Below are 21226 nucleotides of genomic sequence, written 5' to 3'. Positions count from 1 at the left end.
GACACTTAAAGAAATACGAACCTGAAAACATTTGATAATAATAGTGTTTCAGTTTGATTTGTGTAGAATTGTCATGAATATATTATGGTATCAGTTTTAAGATTATAGCCAGGTCTCAATCACATATCACAGGAATGGGTGGACTCGTGTAAATTGTTTTAAAATCTGTAAATGAAATAATATTTAACATTTGTGTGCGTGTTTCCTTTATTGTCTTGTTATAATGATTTGTTAGCTGTTCACAACATTTTCTGCAGTATTATGTTATTTACTTTGAGCTTATAATGAGATACATGTATGATTGTCAGTGGTGTTTAACAATTCAGAAGTGTAGATGTCTTTTGATTGACCGGGTTTGTATAAACAATTGTTCATTTTTTATGGTTTCCGAAATGGAAAGCAGATGTGCTGCTATAAGACATGGCAGTTTTAGTTGTTATTTGTGAACAGTTCTAACTAAAATAACATTAGTATTTATTGCAACGCTTTTTAATTATCAAAAAACCTATCAGAAGTGAAGATTGGCTTGACAACGTTCTATTTTTTTTTAAAGAGAGAGCTTTTCTTTTTTTATAATTTAGTTATTATAGGACTTATGTTATTATTTGAAATGTGATCTTTCAACTGTAACTGCCGGTTAGTTGTTAGAAAAATGTTATAACCGGAAATATAATATAATTGTGTACAGGTCGTCAATTTAAAGAATGTAATGTAAAAAAACTAAAAATATTTATAAAAAAATAACACATCTAAAAGCCGAAAGATTTTCTTTTTTTTTCATTTGCGCATTTTTGTTTACAATTGTTTTTTTTTGAAGTGCCATAATTGACATTCTGAAATTTAAGAGAATTAAAATTAAGGTTAAAGTGTTATTAACTGAACAACATACCCAGTTTTATACTACAGTTATAACTGAATAACATACCCAGTTTTATACTACAGTTATAACTGAACAACATACCCAGTTTTATACTACAGTTATAACTGAACAATATACCCAGTTTTATACTACAGTTATAACTGAACAACATACCCAGTTTTATACTACTGTTATAACAGAACAACATACCCAGTTTTATACTACAGTTATAACTGAACAACATACCCAGTTTTATACTACAGTTATAACTGAATAACATACCCAGTTTTATACTACAGTTATAACTGAATAACATACCCAGTTTTATACTACAGTTATAACTGAATAACATACCCAGTTTTATACTACAGTTATAACTGAACAACTTACCCAGTTTTATATTACAGTTATAACTGAACAACAAACCCAGTTTTATACTACAGTTATAACTGAACAACATACCCAGTTTTATATTACAGTTATAACTGAATAACATACCCAGTTTTATACTACAGTTATAACTGAACAACATACCCAGTTTTATACTACAGTTATAACTGAATAACATACCCAGTTTTATACTACAGTTATAACTGAATAACATACCCAGTTTTATACCACAGTTATAAATAAATAACTTACCCATTTTTATATTACAGTTATAACTGAACATCATACCCAGTTTTTTACTACAGTTATAACTGAACAACATCCAGTTTTATACTAGAGTTATAACTGAACAACATACCAAGTTTTATACTACAGTTATAAGTTATAACTGAACAACACACAGTTTTATACTACAGTTATAACTAAACAACTTACCCAGTTTTATATACAGTTATAAGGCCACGACTTTTTTTTTTATTGGTTTACAAAAATTATTTTGAAAATGGTCCATCGGGCGGTCGAAAAAAAAAAAAAAAAAAAAAACATCGGAAAAAAAAGTTAATACTAATAACATCAGAACAAAGACAACATATCTTGTATAACCTTAACACAGAGACAAAAAATCAAATTATGCAATGAAACACATCTATATCTTCAAATGAAATGAGTCCTAAAAGCACCTTTTGTAACATCAGGCAATTTTAAACACTCCATTACATGACATGCGTTCTTCTCCCATTAAAACGAAAAACTGCGCTTCATTTCCATAATTCGATGCGCTTCATTACGCAATGCAATGCCCGTTGCATAAATCTTATATAAGATAAACTACTCATACACAAATTACCGGTATGTGTTTGCTCTTACTCGACTTATGAGATCGTACATGAAAAAAAATCGAGGTAGATCGATCCATGCGTCGTCGCGGTAATGTTTGTCAAAGTTATTGTTGTCATGAAAACTCGTTGATTTACAACGCAAAACGTCTTATTTGAACTGATGCGAATTAATTTAATCATATTTGTCAACTTCGCTTTTGCTTTATTTTGATAATTTAATCCAAAGTTTAATGTTAGCAAGTGTTTTTTTTTTTACCGGAATTGTAAACAAGGAGTCAGTTAAAGTCTTCCGAAAATGTGCAGTCTGTGTGAATTGACAGTTTGACGTCATCAAAGGAAAGCCGCTTTCTGTCGGAAGCAATAAAGCGACAAATTTCGCGCCGAAAAAATTGGCTTCATTTGTCTAGCAATCAACATGCCGAACCAATCGTGTGTTTGTTTCTCAATTGCAATCCTCCAATTTAATAAAAGCACGTGCATAGCTCCGCCTTCGAATCTTTTGCCGAGAACGGAGGCGGAGTTTAATGGTTAATTGAGCTAGTGTTTTACGCAAGTTGAGTTCCGATTTGCCGAAATTACTCGGCCCTAAGCATTGAAACGACAAATACATTTATCAATGATTTTCCGAGATATACCGATTTGTTCCGATTTCCAAACTTTCTGTACAGTTCCTATAAACTATGGCGGACGTGTTTACAAAATTCCTAAACACATATATCGTAAATAATGGCAGTGTTTTATTGGATTATTTATACTTATTATCAAATACTTTTTTATCTACTATAATATCGGGTTTGTTTAATATAATTAACATGTTAAACAATATAGTTGCGTCACAGACTCGGAAATAAATTTTGATGGGGTCGACATTTTACTGACGCTGATTTTCTTATTGTCTGTAATTTTTACCCGAAATAAATTTTGAGAAGTGCCCATAAAAGGACTGGTACATAATGTGTCACATTGAAAAATATCCCGATCTCTGCAATATATGTGAACCAATCGTTGATTGTACTTACTTGATTTTATTCGCAACCGTACTCAAACCGGATCGTTTTTTTTTCTCGTTTCGCTCGTTTTGCAGTGCGGTCGGGAATAAAATATTAAAAAAAAGACGATTTTCCGATTTTATTTTTTTTCCCTTTTTCCAAAAATTAGGGTCGGCGGTTTTGTAAACCAAGAAATATAAAAGCCGTGGCCTAACTGAACAACACACACAGTAATACTACAGTTATCAAAATACCTGTTGAGACCAACACAATTAAATACAGAAGCAACATTACACTACTTACTTAATGAACAAATTAATAATTACTAGGAATAACAATCCAGCTTGAATAACAGTAAATGTTCATTGTAGCCCAAGTACAATATATAGGCCTTGAACAATGCAATTAAACATGGATGACAACATCGCAAAACAAACAGTCACAATGCCTGCTATTTTAAATAGTCATGTTTGTTAAATTTTATTGTTTCTTGTATTCCTTTCATCTTAAGATATATTCTTAGAAGGTCATGTATATCTGGGGGTTTCATCTCGAAAGTCGCGGGGATGCTCGTAACTTTGTAAAAGTTACCTGTTCCATTTCAATACAAATCTAAACACAAGCGTCTTCAAAGTCTGCTCCGCATCTTCTACACAGAGAACAGGCCAACAAGTATGTCAAGAACATGACTTCAACACTTGCTAGCCCACAAGAGCCCCTACTGGCGACCGTCAAATGATGAAAGCTGGTTTGGTTTGAACAGGTCACCAGGCAAAACTCTGTGCAAGACTGTTCTTCAGTGCATGTTAGAGGGAGATTGACGTGGAGGCCATCCGAAGAAAATCTGGATAGACAATGTGAAAAAAGTGGACATCCCATGGATGAATTAATTTTAGCAGCATACAACATACCTGACCGGAGGAGGATTTCTGGATCGTTGTCCCTCATTCATCCCAATTGCCTGAACGGTTAAGGGAATGATGATGATTTTGAACTTTACTAGGGGGAGGGGGGGGGGGGGCTCATTATGACTTAGGTTTATTGAGGTCGCCGTGGCATAGTGGATATGGTGTTTGCCTAGCGACCAGGAGGTCACGGGTTCGATCCCTTTCTGTTAGCGTTCTTTAGATCTCCATGGACAAAAAGTACTGGCTTTAGTCCCAGGAAACGGACTTAAAAGCGTTTCAAATAAGTCGTAAGTTCTTTAAATACAATCGAGCTTAAATAAATAGGTTTAAACCATATTGTGACTTCCTACACGTAGTTTATGAGATAAAATTAGAAATGCCGTAAACGCCTGTCTGTCAGTATGTGCGCAGACCAAAACGTGTCCGGAGGAGTTCTATTTTTCTCAACATACAGCATTTAAACGTTTCATGCAATGTTCAATTTGCATTTTACTACGTTAACAATTAAAAACGTTATGCCCCTTGTTCAATCTTGACATTACATAATATAACATCATGCCCTCAATTATACCCCGCCATAGGTGGAGGGATATTGTTTTGGTGTTGTCCGTCCGTGCGTCTTTCCGTCTGTCCTTCCATCTGTCCGGAACTTTAGTGTCTGGAGCCATATCTTGGAAGTACTTTGGCGGATTTCATTGAAACTTGGTATGAGTATATATATGGATAAGAGGTTGGATGATATACGCCAAAATATACTATTGCGTTGTTTTCCCGAATATATTTATAGCCTCAGATTATGAATGACCTGTACTACGTCATTAACACGCAGCAGATTGTGGACTTTTTTAATCACTCATAGACAATTTCTTCCGCGACACGTTAATACAAACATTGTTCATTGATTCTTTTCTATATAAGCTCCGTTCAAAAATATTCCATTAAACACGACATTCACATAATTTTTCCATTTGTGAATGAATATAATTGAAGAACTCAAACCTCTTGCACAAATTATACAACTCTTTCTCGCACGGATACGGCAGACGCGGCACATGTGGCGGGTATTAGGCTTTCCGTAGATAACAGCGAACTGACTTGAAATTTTAGTCAACCAAATTAGCTGTTCGCTACGCGAACAACTAATAAGGTGTATATTTTAACAATACATACAACAGTAGGTCAGACAAATTTACCTTCTTCGATCTCTGGTATGAACTGCTTTTCCGGTAACACTTATACATATATGCGGTTATATAGAAAAAAATAACTAATATAAAAAGAAGAGATTTTCGTTCAACAAAAAATATATATGTATGATACCGCATTCACACATTTACTACAATATATGCAATTATATTATATGACAAATAATTGTCGTAGAAATACATACTGTTTATCCATTAATCTTAAATGTGTGTATGTACACATCGGCAGTCATATACAATGATAACACATATTTCATGTGGTGAATATGCGACTTTTTAGTATTTCTAAATATCAATTAAACCTCTTGTATATGACTGCCGATGGGCTGATTTTGAGATCAATTTAAATCCGATTAGATTTTTTGCGGGGGGGGGGTGCGTTTGAAAGCGCTATCAATTGCGAACGAAATTAATATATTTGTTAAAGCTTCATCGTCTTTCCGGAAATTCGCGCTCGGTACCGATTTTGCCCGGTATTTTCTTTATTTATGTGTGGCTAGCGGATGGCACGGACATGAACGGTAACTGACGAAAAATCGTCGCTTCTCTCCGAAAATTTTACTAGTCAACGAAACGTTGTACATGTCCACCATCATGAAATATTCCAAATAATTGATTAGCAAAGTAAAGCAGTTCAATAGCACATTGTAAAGCACTTTTTGACCAAATTATATATTGATTACGTATTTGCTAGGTCAATGTTTTTCTTTTTTCGGCATTCAAACGATAGCACATTTAATTTATGTGCAAAACACGTACATATTTTCTGAATGTCGTTTTCGCATACATATATTTTTCGCAATAATCAAACATAGAATGACGAATACACATGTGGTGATACGGACGGCCTGATTTATCATATTTCTCATAGTATTCACCAGAAATTGCAACTAGAAAGACTATTAAATAGTACATTAAGTGTGGGCTTGAGGAGGGGGGGGAGGGGGCACTACCCTACTACCCTTCTGTTTTGGACCTGCGTCCCAAACCCCCAGCCTAAATTTCCGGATTTTAAATTTGGGACAATTGGCACTCCTGAGTATGTTATAGTAATTAAAATTGTTTTGCAGTCACAATGTTTACTAAAAAAAAAGCAAAACAAAAATTATCAGATATCCATTCCTTAAAAATCATTGTTGGTTCAGGAATAAAAGAATAATGAAATAGGTTGCTTTTTTGTATTACAAAATATGTTGGCAATCATAACAAAGGGAACGGGTAGTTTCATCCATGTTTCATAACGAACGACAGTTAGTTTACTAACGCAAACGTAACAACGACTATTAAACATCTTAGTCCGCACTACTAAAACTAGTCACATTTCTCATCAGCATCGCACGTGTCGGCCTGTTTCTTAGAAAACAGCGACTTTTCTGAGTGAGAGGGTCCTTGCTCGATGGCGTTCAAGAGTGACGGCAACACCTCGCCCCAGAAAGCGACTTCCTGTACATACAGATGGTGACCAATGCTGTCTTGACGGTCTATGAAGATGTTCAGCTGGGTTTCTGGGTCGTACTAAGGCCAGAATGCGGTATCTTTGCCATTCGGATCACTGAAATGATTTTTTGTTGGAGATAACAAATCGATAAATACGCGCATCAACAATGAATGTGGCCATGTACATAGTCATAATTGATCATATTGAGGTCGTGTAAAAACATCAAGGAAAGTAAAATGATTAAGTAAGTAAAATAAAAATTTCTACTTACCCAAGCTTAGCAAAATTTGTCCAATACCCCATGATACGCTCTGACAGTCCATATTCCCAATTAGGTGGAGTGTAATCTTTAATATTGGCATATTTCTCGTAATCAAATGAGTATCCGAATACAGGCCCTAGCTCATCACCATGGTTAGCCTTCTGTAACCATGTGGGTGTCTTCAATGAGTGACGTTCTAGCCTTGGTTCAAACCTATAAAACCAGCTCTTGGCATTGGAATCGTTTGCATGTACCTTACTGAACATAACAGCAGGGATATTGAAAGTTAGGTCTCCTGTGTATTTCACAAACATTTCCTTGGCATCCTCAGAATTACCCCAGTTTGTATACTCATAGGCAACCAGTTGTTTTACTGATTCGTGGATCTCTTTTCCAGGCATTTCTTGACCTAGAAATGCTGGAATCCAAATGGTTTTCATGTCGGTGTCACTGACCTGAATTTCGTCTGGATCACTAGTAAAGTTACCAGAAACAAACATGAGAAACATCCCGCCTTCCATTCCGTTTACTCCATTGATAAGCCTTATTTCTCTCAAAAACTTTACCTCTTCATTCAACTCGTGCGCCGCTTCACGCAAAGTATCACCAGGATCCTGGAGCAAAAACTCACCGTCAATTGTTGGAACAAATTTAAGAAACGCCGCTGTATTTGGATCGAGTGAAAGTTTTTCAATTTCTTCTAACAGTTTGACAGCAGACACTTCTTGAAGACATTTTAAAATGCTCTCATCTGTATTTGATTCGCAATCAAGTTTTTGTGACAACAATTGTGCAGGGTACTTTGTATCTTTTGTAAACCCATACTTCATATGTAATGTCCCACTTTCAGCAATAGCGTTTTGAAAAAGGCCTCTGTTTGCCGGATATATGCACTGAAGAGTAACTGAAACGGCCCCGACGGATTCTCCGAAGATGGTCACTCTCCCCGCGTCCCCTCCGAACTCTCCTATATTAGCTTGAACCCATTGCAAGGCTAACCGCTGGTCCCAAAGTCCTTGATTTCCTTTCGCATTTTTGGTGCCCATGTTTAGAAACCCTAACAGTCCAAGAAGATTGTTGATTGTGACAACAATAACATTGCCAAACCAAGCAAGGACATGCCCCGGAGTTGTTTCGCCGGAACCCATTGTGAATCCACCGCCGTGAATAAAAACCATCACAGCATGACCTTGCTCGAGATCCCTCTCTGTTATTGGAACGAATATGTTTAGGAATAGACAATCCTCTGTTGTTGACCGCATACCTACTTTTAAGAAATCCGACTGAGGACACACATTTCCATACCGAGTCGCATCAAACGGAGAAGGCAGATTTCCGAACGGTTCCGGTCTTTTAAATCGTAAGTCCCCGACAGGAGGCTTTGCGTAAGGGATCCCCAAATATTCATTAACAGCATACACTTTTCCGTCAAATTCTCCGTTCCTGGTGTTTCCATTGATTACTCCGAGTTGCGTGGTGACATTGGGTCCAGTGGCATGTGCAAAACTTATAATACAAAACAATGTTTGCACCACTCTAACAAACGTCTTCAAGTAAAATTTCGACATTCTGGCAACTTATATTCAACATAGATAAAATGTCAGCCTTTATATACCTGTGCAAATTAATAAGAGCATTGTGAGATTAGCCTTTTTTAAAGGCAGTTTCTTGATTGTTAGTTTTTCATAATGACATGTATCAATCTTTTGGTGTAGTTATTAGTTCGTTTAAAACTTGTTTGTATAATTATCGTTTCAATTTATTTAAAATATTTCCAAAAATGTATTGTAACATTTATATTTTACACATTATGTATTAAAGGTACGTGAATATTATCATAATAACTGTTTAATAAAATATGTTTAATATTCGTACTTACGAAAATTTACATGTATGTGCCTGATTGATAATCAGTTAGTTATAAAAATTGTATAATGATAGTTTCAATTGAGATATTAAATTTTTTTTAAAAGAGAGTTGTGTTTCTGTTTTATAATGATAAAAACACACGTTCGATACTAATTCCTAATCTGTCCGTAATTTATGCAGAGGTGAAACAATATTCAAAATAGGAGTTCATTCAATCGCAACAAAATTAATGGTCATTTCATTGACGATAATTGATTAGTAATTCATCTTAACATTCAATAAAAATGTAAAATGAGTGAAATATAAAAGAACATAAGTTTTATTTGTATGATTTTTGATCGAAAAAAGACACTTTTTGAAACTGTATTTATCAAGTTTACATATGTTTTTCATTATTTCATTTGTTTTAAAAACAACCTGTGTTTTAATAATGAAAACACCTGTATAACTCTACTTAACTTATTTCAAAAATTGCATTTACTTAATCCGTGAACAGAAACTTTAAAAGCAAGCATATAAGGAAGGTATGTGCGGTCATAATGCAGCACGTTAAGGTCAACATTCGGCACATATCGGAAAGGTCATAGCAATAATACCGTGCTATGTTAAAAGCCTATCCATGTATCACGGTGCCTATACCACGTGACTTTTTAAGATCTGTGTGGGGAGTAAAATATCAACAAAAGCGCGACAAAGGTAAGATTTTTAAGGATAACTTTTTTAATATGTCACCATTTTTAATGGGATAAAGTGGAGAGCCCGCTCATTCATGGGAGTTTTCTATAGGTATCATGATTTTATTAAACAAATAAGTATTTTTTCAGTAAAGTGCAACCGCGCGTTTGTACGGTTAGAAAAGGGTAGGATCAGTGTGGGGACATTTTTTTTTTTTACACAAAAACATCACCTCTGGTGAAATTAAGAAATAAATTTTATGGGCGGAGCTTACACTATATCATATTGCATCCATTTTCAGGTTTCTGTTATTTATTTACGAAACAAAATTCAAGAAAACTATTCTTACAGTAATATGATCTGTGTGGTATACGTTTTTCAACGGATCTGTGTGGTATACTGTTTTTTTTTTAGTTTTTCAGTTCTATTTAGTTGTTTAAAAAAATGCTTGTCAACAATGTATTTGAAACGGGTTTTTTAAATGCGCAAGCAAGTAAAACACATAATGGCTATACACTACGCTTGCACCGCTTGTTGAACTAATACATAATTATGATTTACAGGCATGCTGTACAATCCCCATTATAATATTAAAATATTACGCTGGAGCATCTTAAATCAATGACAAGTCCATGCTTACCTTAAATAAGTGTACACTTTATGTTATTGTATCAAATGCCATGTTTATTTTGGCGCCAAACACTACTGTCAGGTGAAGTAATGTATCGTATATTATTTTTGATATTATATTTTATATAAGGTATGGCTCAATGCTCCGAATGCGGAAAAATGTCGAAGACCAGAGCTGGATTATTGCGCCACATTAGGGGACACGCTAACTCTGGAAACTATAACTGCTGTGGGAAAGCATTTCAGGTAAGATTAAATGCCTTAAAAATAATTACATTTTTATACAGTTATGCTAACAAACAGATGAACGGATTTTCTTGAAACAACACAAATATACAATATCTCTCAGGTTATCATATATTTCGATAAAATATATATAACTCAATAATCGTCAAATCGTTTGTAATTTAAAACTAACGAACGCGTGTCCTCAGATACTAACATTTTTGAAAGAGCGTGTTTACGCATTGAAATGTCACGTTTAGAATGTAGGTAAAAATGCCAGAGGTAAAAATGCCATAGGTAAAAATGCCAGAGGTAAAAATGCCATAGGTAAAAATGCCAGATGTAAAGTGGTAAAAATGCCATAGGTAAAAATGCCATAGGTAAAAATGCCAGACGTTATATAGTAAAACAGATTTTTGAGCAATGTTTTTTAAGGATAATGAGTATTGTACGGAAACAATTTTTTATTTGAACTTGTTCAAGTGTCTTTAGACTGTTATTTTGTTGTTTTGTGCTTTATTCATTCTGTTTATTGGTTGGGATTCTTTGTTTCTTTGATGAATCGGTCATTAAAGGAAACTTGTTAAATTCATTGTAAAAGCTATTGGATTTTTATTGATGTAATGGAATCTTTAGATTTTTAAAGATAATAAATTATTAAACTATTAAAGCAATAAACAAGCAGGGTTTTGATGGTGATTATGTTTACATTGATTATTAAATGAGGCATGTATTGATACGTCTTGCTAATTACAGCATTTAAACTTAGATCAGATAATATAAAGATTTTTAGAGAGTAAATTTCCCCCCCCCCCCCACAACTAAAATTTTGAACATAACATCTAACTGTATTTTTTTCTTTATCAATTGCGGATTTTAAAAAATCACTTAACTTTGTTAAAACAGAAAGAGCTTTCTCTTACATCATACATTCTCACAAGTAATATGTTTGTACAAAATGCATAAACATATTATTGGTGTTATTTTGATGCATGTGTATTGTGTATTTATTATTATGGTTGTTTGATGTTTAGCTATATATGCTTATGTCGCAAATAAACTCGCTGTTCTGTTCTGTTAATTTTATAATATTGGGATTTATTGTGCTCGAATCAAAGTCAGGGGAAGTCTACACTGTGTATTAGCAACCTGCTGTGTTGATCACTTTCTTAGGGTTACTAGATTTACCGAAAGCGCGCGCTTTCGGTATCGGGATACCGAAAGCGCAATGGCATTACCGAAAGCGCATTGGATATATGCGTTACGTATACAATAGCAGGAGAATTAGGAACAAACTGTTAATATAAAATAGGGTTACTAGATTTGCCGAAAGCGCGCGCTTTCGGTATCGGGATACCGAAAGCGCAATGGCATTACCGAAAGCGCATTGGATATATGCGTTACGTATACAATAGTAGGAGAATTAGGAACAAACTGTTAATATAAAATGTTTCTTGCCACATATTTAAATGTTTATTTATTTGAAATTTATTGAAATGCATACACGTTATTTAATTTATAAATCTTGTTCCATCATGTTATTATTTACTTCAGTTGAAATTATGTATTTAATGAAAACGCTTTGAATATTTTTAGTTGTCTTTAATATAATTTCGAACTTCCAGAAATATCACATCGTTTGGGTTATCAGTTAGTTCTGGGATACCATATAATAGTTTGTTTGCATTAAGAATGTGGTATGGACGAATTTTGGTAAAAAGCACGATACGTTGCTCGGAGAAAAGAGGACATTTGAAGAAGAAGTGATCTACGTCCTCGACATGACTATTACAAGCGCATTTTGGATTGTCACGTAAGTGGTTTAAATGTGAATCGGAATTTAAGTCGCTACAGTGGTTTCTTAGCCGAGCATGTAGAATGTGTTGCTTTCGTTCGCCAACTAGGAAATACGAAGGAACTGTAGGAGGATTGCACTTCCGCTTTACTGCACTTTTAAAGCTAGAAAGCGTTGGTAGAGACCTTGTTCGGATGTCAAGGTCGTTCCATAATTTAAGAGACGTGGGAATAGTTGAATTTGAGTAAATCGCAAGTCTGCGGGCAATTGTTGCATAGTCGCCACGATTACGTTAGAAGTAAGGAATGTTGTCTGTTGTGACTGAGAACCGATATCCAATCACCAAACGAGAGTTGCATCCTTTTTTTCACTTGATAACCCAACAATGATATTCAGTTGCAAAGCAAGTATCAAAAATACACTAGCATCGCGTGAAGTCTTCTAAGAAAAGCCACGTCCTGCTTGTTTACCAAACTTCAAATTAAAAATAAAACGCTCTTTCGAAATAATGACAAATGTTTAAATTCACACTTAAAGTTTTAGTAATTTTGCATCAATCATTTACTTATTTGTGCCAGTGCATTTACGTCGCTAACTATAAACGTGATGTTTACAATATTGACAGAGCGCGTAACATGCTTCTGAGAAAGCTTCACGCTTCAATGGCAATACATATTTTTTTCTTGATGTACAATGCAGAAACATCACCCTTTGCAAAACATCTTTCGCGGTAAATATTTTGTAATAACGTTTAGATGTAAACAGACAGACCACAAAAACATATTAATCAAATTTTATTTTTAACAGGTTGTTATGGACAAATGTTTAATTTCGTAGCTATTTTCAAGTGCACCAGGGAAGAACGAACTGCTGAACAAAAACGTGCATCCTGCACGACATTGCCTAATTTATCATTCGTTGTTTTGCTTTGAGGTTAGAAGCCTGCACAAGATTACGACATTGTCTAAGTAATCATTCATGGTTTCGTTTTGTGGTAGGAAGCCTGACAAATGATGTGCGGTAGTCGGGCGTATCTGTTTCTCACTGTCACTGATTTGATTTATTAAAGTTGCACATTTTACATTTCATAACTATTCTTGGAACATAACGTTTTGTTATTGAAATTTACGAAACGATTTACGAAAAAAAACAAAAACCGGACACGTGTAAACTGTTTGGTAAAATGACGATTTTCAAAATAATTATCATATATGCAAAAAATAATGTATGCATTATATTGAAACAAGCGAAATTCAGAAAAAGAGGTTAAAAATATTGGTTCATTAACGGATAATCATCATTCGAAATCCGTAGAATAATAATCCGTTTATAGTGCTAAGTTGCAAATTCGTCGTGTTAGTAGAGCGGTTATGCTTTGCACATAATCTGGAAAGGCTGCTTGGAAGCGAGGTAGATTTTGCTTCTAAAGAAACCGGGTTAGAATCCGGTGAACAACAATATTGTGTATTCAACTCAACTTATGTTGCTATTATATTTAGTGAGATTGTTTCCAAAATATGACAATCCGTGAACAAGTCCGTTTAAATTGATTTTATTTACAAGAAACGCGTTTCTTACTCACATACAGTTTGATGTAGCACTACCACCACACCAAATATCTTACAAACGCTCCTCAAAAATTGAACCCGCGACCTCCCGGTCTCAATGGGGAGCACAACTACACAATTGCTCCGAAATAAAATGTTTGTACTTTATTAAATGAATTCGATTTAAACTATCGTATTTAAGCTATCCCAACAGCGGTCGAGCGCAGATTCATGCACTTGGCCGCTAGATGAATAATGTTATGCAGTTATTCTGGGCAAATTTATAATTTCAAAACATTTTAGTTGATGATTTTATTCACGTTCTATAAATACATCAGCCTGCTACTGTGCTACAAATGTGTGTCTTATGCCGTTCATAACTACATGATAACTGAATTTGTTAACCGTCCGCAATAATAATAGCGCCTTCAAGCGTTCCATAAATAAACTGTGAATGAAACACATTTTTTGTTGAATAAAATGGTCGAAAATCAATGATCACTGTATTTGAGATGGTTTTTTTTCCATAAAATAACTTCAGTGTCGTATTCAGTTAAATCGTGAACGGCGCTACTTTTCAAACCGTATACCCTTAATTTGTATTTGACAATTGTAATCCATATGATAAAAAGTGTATTAGCAACCTGCTTATACACATGTGTCATCTTGAGTTTCCTTTGAGATTTAATGTCACATCAAAATGAAACACATTGCCGCTTCAAATCGTGAGCTTTTGGAAACAACAATATATATGTGCTATAACCGTATGCTTCTAATTATTCGGCTTTTTCTTATTAAGTTCTCAGTAATCTGCTCTTTAAATATAGGTCTCGATTATTAAAGACGGCGCTAATTACTTGTGGAAGGTGGAATATAATTTCTTTAGCGCATTACACACTGTATGTGTCAATTGTTCTTGTGCTTGAGAAAGTGTGTGCTCGGGCTGGTTTTTTTTTCAGGTGTTAAGTATCTCATTCAATGCAAGTGAATGGATGACTTTGTATTATTGTGCACAAGAGTGACGACAAATAAAATAACACACGTTTATTTATTTTATTCATTTCATAACAGAAATACTCTTTTTATAACTAAACAATCACTACTGTGAGGGATGCAACATGTTTTTAAACAATTAACCGGTTAAATAATTTTTGACATCCATTAATTGAGTCGCGTTTTGAGAAAACTGGGCATATTGCATGTGCGGAAAGTGTCGTCCCAGATTAGCCTGTGCGGACTGCACAAGCTAATCTGGTATGACACTTTAAGCACATGCAATATGCCCAGTTTTCTCAGAACGCAACTCAATTAATCCGTTAACTGAAAGACTGAAAAAAAAACTAGCTATTCGATGTACTGCTTTTAAGTCGGGTGGTTGGAGTGCATAGGAAACAGGAAGCCCATTTCCTTTCACCTGAAACACATACACATGCAAATTAATAAAAAATATTTTTGAGAAAAAAAAGAAAAACAAATAATGTATCATCATATTAATCCTTTACGGATGTTAACAAGTATTGCTATCTCAAACGCTTCCAATAACTTGTTTAAACGTACCGTAGTGCGCAACTGTAAAATAGTTCGATAAATACTACAAATAATCTACTGATACCGAAAGCGCGCGCTTTCGGTAAATCTAGTAACCGCTTTCTTATTAGCTCAATACACAGGCACCTAGCTACTGTACTGGAAAAATTAGATTTACTGCCAAAATAACTGATTTCATTTATTGCTTAATTGTTGTGTACCTTAAAAATACTTCAATAAATAGTAAACGCTCTACCATTGTCTTATATTTATACCGTTTGAAATATTTAATGACAATTATTGCAAGCGTCCGTTTTATTTACCATTATTATTTTAAATCCGCTTTCAATGGCAAATAATACAGGTAAAATCATTATTTGATGTGGATATCAGTACAGTTAATAAATGTTAATAAATGTCTATATATTCTAACCATATCATACGCAATTGTATAATTCCGAACTAATATTATTTACTTAAATATGATCGAGCTAGAATCAACATCAACATGGATCAACATCACCGTTGTACTTTTTATTTAGTTTTCAGTAATCTGTCCTTGAAATAGAGGTAGCCTAATTAAAGACAGCGCTAAGTGTGAAAGTGGAGATTAAGAAATAAGATCTATTGCATCGCACTGGCGGTATAGCATGTAGTCTTAAATAAGACACATTTAAGACATGGATAAAATACAAATATGACACATATGAATCTTTCATTTCTTCCAAAAATAAGCACGTAGTCACATATAAATAAGACACATTTAAGACACATATACAATATAAATAAATCTTTCATTTCTTAAAAAAAGCATGTGAATCTTTAGAATACATGTATTACTGACACATTATTCTCAAACAACATGTTTAATTAAAAAAAATGTTTCCGTACAATACTCAATATCCTTTTACAATGAATTTAACAAGTTTTCTTGAATGACCGATTCATCAAAGAAACACAAATTCCCAACCATTAACAACATGTTCAATTAAAAAAAATGTTTCCGTACAATACTCAATATCCTTAAAAAATATTGCTCAAAAATCTGTTTTACTATATAACGTCTGGCATTTTTACCTATGGCATTTTTACCTATGGCATTTTACCACTTTACCTCTGGCATTTTTACCGCTGGCATTTTTACCTATGGCATTTTTGCCTATGGCATTTTTACCTCTGGCATTTTTACCGCACACCGAATAAAATATGTTGTTTTTTTCTCAGGATGCCTACAATCTTAGAAGGCTTCAACGAACAAAAGGACCCCAATGCCACGTGTGTGTACAGAGCGACTGGAGCTTTGCGGACAAGTACCTACTCGTGGCTAGAGAGAAAAGTGCAAAAAAGAGGGATTGGTGAAATGTTACCAGTGTGGGTTGGCAGTTAGGAGTGAGAATGACCTCAGGTAGCACGTCAATACCCACATGCATGACAAGTGTTACAGTAGTGAGGACTGTTTCAAAACGTACAAACGCAAAACAAACCTTTCTTGATACGTAAGGACTTCACATAAATCCGTGAATACTGATTAAAATCATAATAGTTTACAGTTTGTCTGTGTAACTTCATTATCGTTTTACGTTATTTTATTCGTTGTTTTACTTTTACTTTTCAAAATGATTCTAAAGTTATCCGAATTTGATTAATTTTTAATTTTCGTTTAGTTCGTTTATGTGCTTGAAATCATTCTCAACTAATTGTGCAATAATTTGGATTTACGTTATTCATTAATATATCGCATCTGTGATTTGTATTATCGAATCTGTGATTCTTTTTTAATTATAACTTGATTAAAGTTTTGCGATGTTTTTTCGTTGGTTTCAATTTTAAATGCCGCTGTCACGAGCTAGTTCGATAATCATAAGCAGCCAGGGTTTCTAATACTAGGGATTTTCACGATTGCTTTACATAATTAACTGCCTGCTAATAATTACTCTAGGCCGTGGTAATTGACAGTAAACAATGTATGCAATGTGGTTGTGTATACTATACAATACTCCTTAATTCCAAATACGTCTTGACATTCTTCAGAGCTGCATCCATCCATATCACAAGAGGAGAATCGTACATATATAATCATATAATATAATATTTATTCATTTACTATTTATATTCTCTTCAAAATAATTAACGATAAAGATAAGCATACACTTGTTACACTGAATACAACGACATAATTTATAACATGACATTATCACCAACACATGGCGAATGATTGTCAATATCTATACTATGTTATAAACTAATGCAACAATATGAATTCCATATATGAAATAAAACACACAAACACACACATATATATATGTTTCTACTATGACCAGTATTTTGTTTTTAATAAACATACCGTTTATCTTAAACTTTAAATAACAACAAAATGACAAACCAATACGTCTGGTGGATTCTGTTTTATCAGTTTGTATTCCAAATTTGATTTTAAAACATACGTATTACTCAGGAAAGAACATGCCTTTGCTTTTTGTCAACCTGTGTAATATTTGACATAACTTCTATTGCAGAATTTGTGTCAGAATTAAAATGTCCATTGTGTTCGTCTATCCGCATTCTTATTGTTGGCAACAGTTTGCTATCGTTTCGTCTCGCCCGCTCCCACCTTACTCCTAGTGTCCCCTTCTGTATAGCATTCCTGTCTCGTGAAACTGTTTCCTCTATTTTTTCTTCCCTTAACCCTTGTCCGCTCACTAGTGCCAAATACGTGATTACTGAAATGAATGAATTTTTAAATAATAATAATAGATCTACTACTAGTACTATTACTACTACTACCAGTAGTAGTAATAGTTGTAGTAGTAGTAATAGTAGTAGTAGTAGTAGTAGTAGTAGTAGTAGTAGTAGTTGTTGTTGTTGTAGTAGTAGTAGTAGTAGTTGTAGTAGTAGTAGTAGTAGTAGTAGTAGTAGTAGTAGTAGTAGTAGTAGTAGTAGTAGTAGCAGTATTAGTAGTAGTAGTAGCAGAAGTAGTAGTAATAGTAGTAGTAGTAGTAGTAGTAGTAGTAGTAGTAGTAGTAGTAGTAGTAGTAGTAGTAGTAGTAGTAGTAGTAGTAGTAGTAGTAGTAGTAGTAGTATTTGTTGTATAGAAATAATTGAAATTAATTAAAAATATATATATTGTCGTTATTATCTCAATTTATCCGTAAATTGTAGAAACACGGATACCACACAGATCCTTCTAAACACGTATACCACTATCGTACGTGCTTTTACTTGTTATTTCAATATCCTTGAAGTTTTCATTATTTCCATCTAGTGTAATCGGTAACGGGATCTTTATTTACGTACGATACATTATTTAGTTCTTAACAGTTAATTATTCTGTCCATTACGGTCTTAGTGAATGTTGTATTTGTAGTGTTTCATTTTCAGTTAGCATTAAATGTTACCATTCTTCATTTTATGCAAATTAGCGTTAGGCGCTAATATTCTATAATCCATAATAGATGTAAATAATCAAGGAAGTCGACAGTGTAAACAGCCCATTTTATTCTCTGTAATATCCGAGAAAACACTGTGTTAATTTATTAAATAAGATAAACATTTGCATGCATAAATATCATTTATGATATATACGTACATATGCAACGATATTGATTCTTAATATATATTAATAAATCACACAGAATATTGTTCAATTTCACTAACAGTTTTCAGGCATTAACATTATTTTGTTTAATCATAAAATAAAGAAATTATTTATTTATGAGAAACAATTAAAAATCTTGCAACATTTATTTTTAACGCAGCTAAATTGAGAACTGAATTATATTATCAATAGCCTCTCTCCACATATTACTGTCTATGTGTTGTCAATCAATAAAAAATATATGTTTTCACATTGTTAGAACATTCAAGTTTATTTTGAATACGATAAGACTTTACAATATGCATATTATATAATTACCTTAATATATAAATGTTCAAAATATTTGTTTATTTTGAATATGAATGTCTTTAGAGTTGCCAATTCTTTCGTTACAAATTGTTAACTTATATTGCCTAAAATAGTATATATATATATATATATATATATATATATATATATATATATATATATATATATATATATATATATATATATATATATATATACCTGTATGTCATTGACCACGGTTTACTACATTGTGTATTATATGTTTGTGTACTCATGGGCTTAAAGCCTAATGTATTCTGAAATAAAACCATAAAACCATATGAGAAGACAGTACTATTTGTTTTACTAATATGATACTTATAAAATATCAATTATCATTAATACACAATATATATTTATTTGGATATTGCGCAGTCAACCAACTTTCCTAAATACTCTACATTGAATGTAGGTGGAACAAATTAAAGTAGTAAACAATAATTTAAGTATGAATATATTTATTTGCAACAAACAATAATTTAGGTTTGAAAATAAATAAGTATCAACAGCTCACCTGTAATATCCGAGAAAACACTGTGGTGAGTCCCCCGCAGTGTTTTCTTAAATATTCTTCCAGATGCAACTTTCTGAAACCTGATCAGGCTTTTCCTAATACGTTTCTCACGTGATCCTATGTGGTCTCACGTGGTACGCTGATTCACCTACTTTTTTATATTTGTTCGGGTCAAAGTTGTTAACCCTTGGTCATGGAACTTTCCAGAAGTTTCTATTGCTTACGTTTGCGTTCTTGATTTGGTAAACAATTTAGATTGGAATGTGCTATTCTTTGTTAGCTTAGTAAGCTGTTTTCTTATAGTACATCAATATGATAGAGTTTGTAGCTCACCTGGCACAAAAAGTATTCCGGTGTGGTTTTGTGAAAACTGGGCTTATGAACTGCGCAATTCCTTAAGTATTTCTAACAATGTACAATAGTTATTCTAAACAATATGCAATAGTTATTTTAAACAATATGCACTAGTTATTTTAAACAATATGCAATAATTATTTTAAAATTTTGTTAATTGAAATTAATTAAAACTTTATTAATTATGATTAATTAAAATTATTAAATAAGTTAAAGTGAAAATTTAAATATTACAAATATTTCATAAGATTGTGATTTTAATTGGATTACATCTTCCCCTCCTTCTTTTTAATTAGAATTCCTATTCTAATATATGGGCTGTTTAAATTTAACTGCTGTTTAAAACAATCCCAGAACATTTAACTGTATAATATTAAAGCATGCATACATGAATCTAACATATTTAACAACAATCGAAATAGATGTAATATATAGATAATAGAAAAAGAATTCGTAAACACACTAGGCATTAATCGTAAATGAAAATACAACAACTCTAAATGTACACTCCGCCTGAAGTGTCTATAACAAAACAACAAATATAAACAGGGTTTCAAATAAACTATATTAGAGAATCAATACTTAGATCATTATTTGAAACATCAATAAGACAAAGATCAAGTACAACGTAATTGAAATGCACAATAATGACAAAGCAGTCTATATACATGTTAGTATTTGTTGGAAAACAAAAGAATTATCAAGTATTATTTATACAATTGAAAAGTTTGTAAGTTAATGTTTAGCATAGGTGACTTTAATAGTCACATTTAGTTATACATTTTTATGTTTAGTATGTTCATTTGGGTTCCAACATATACTGAGCTATTAGTTTCCAGTTGAAACATTTTACAGCATGGAGACATAATTTACAAATTTTGAATCCGTTTTGTATAGTGTCATAGGAGCAGAAGATATGATGGGGTGTATGGCAACAAGGGGTTCGACTTAAGAATAAATGAACAAGAGGATCAAGTTTTTTGAATTTTGGACGACAATGTTTCAGCGAAGCATGACAAACTCGACAATATGTGTTGTCAAAATCGATAGGGATCGATTGGCATTTAAGGGATTGTTTGTAAAGGCGAAAATGTTGAGTCATTAATTTGTTGATTTGTTTAAGATCTGCATTTAAGATGTCTGTAATGGAAAAATTGTATAATGAGGGAGGTAGAAATTTTGATTGAAGAAATCTTTTGTGGGCTATTATGGATCTTTGGGATTTTGAACCGAACCTTAAAATAATTGTTTGGCAGATTTGAAAATTTAGGGGGTGGA

The 21226-nt window shown here is 33.2% G+C and overlaps 1 protein-coding gene across 1 annotated transcript; it reads right to left on the bottom strand.

Moving 5' to 3' along the window:
* Positions 1–6354: 6354 nt before the first annotated feature.
* On the bottom strand, positions 6355–8506 carry LOC127859970 (neuroligin-4, X-linked-like). Its single transcript, XM_052397629.1, has 2 exons — positions 6900–8506; positions 6355–6742 (listed from the first exon to the last, which is right to left on the bottom strand). Exons 1-2 carry the CDS (start codon positions 8456–8458, stop codon positions 6706–6708), a joined length of 1596 nt encoding a protein of 531 aa, XP_052253589.1. The 5' UTR covers positions 8459–8506; the 3' UTR covers positions 6355–6705.
* Between the last annotated feature and the right edge of the window lie 12720 nt (positions 8507–21226).

This window comes from Dreissena polymorpha, chromosome 15, assembly GCF_020536995.1.
Source record: "Dreissena polymorpha isolate Duluth1 chromosome 15, UMN_Dpol_1.0, whole genome shotgun sequence".
Lineage (NCBI taxonomy): Eukaryota > Metazoa > Mollusca > Bivalvia > Myida > Dreissenidae > Dreissena > Dreissena polymorpha.
This window is presented reverse-complemented; position numbering and strand designations above follow the sequence as displayed.

Bases quoted from the DNA above. Each gene is read 5' to 3' on its own strand.
- LOC127859970 (XM_052397629.1), bottom strand. From the start codon at position 8,458: ATGTCGAAATTTTACTTGAAGACGTTTGTTAGAGTGGTGCAAACATTG. The intron at 6,743-6,899 runs GTAAGTAGAAAT...AAATCATTTCAG, and splicing joins ACAAATTTTGCTAAGCTTGG to TGATCCGAATGGCAAAGATA.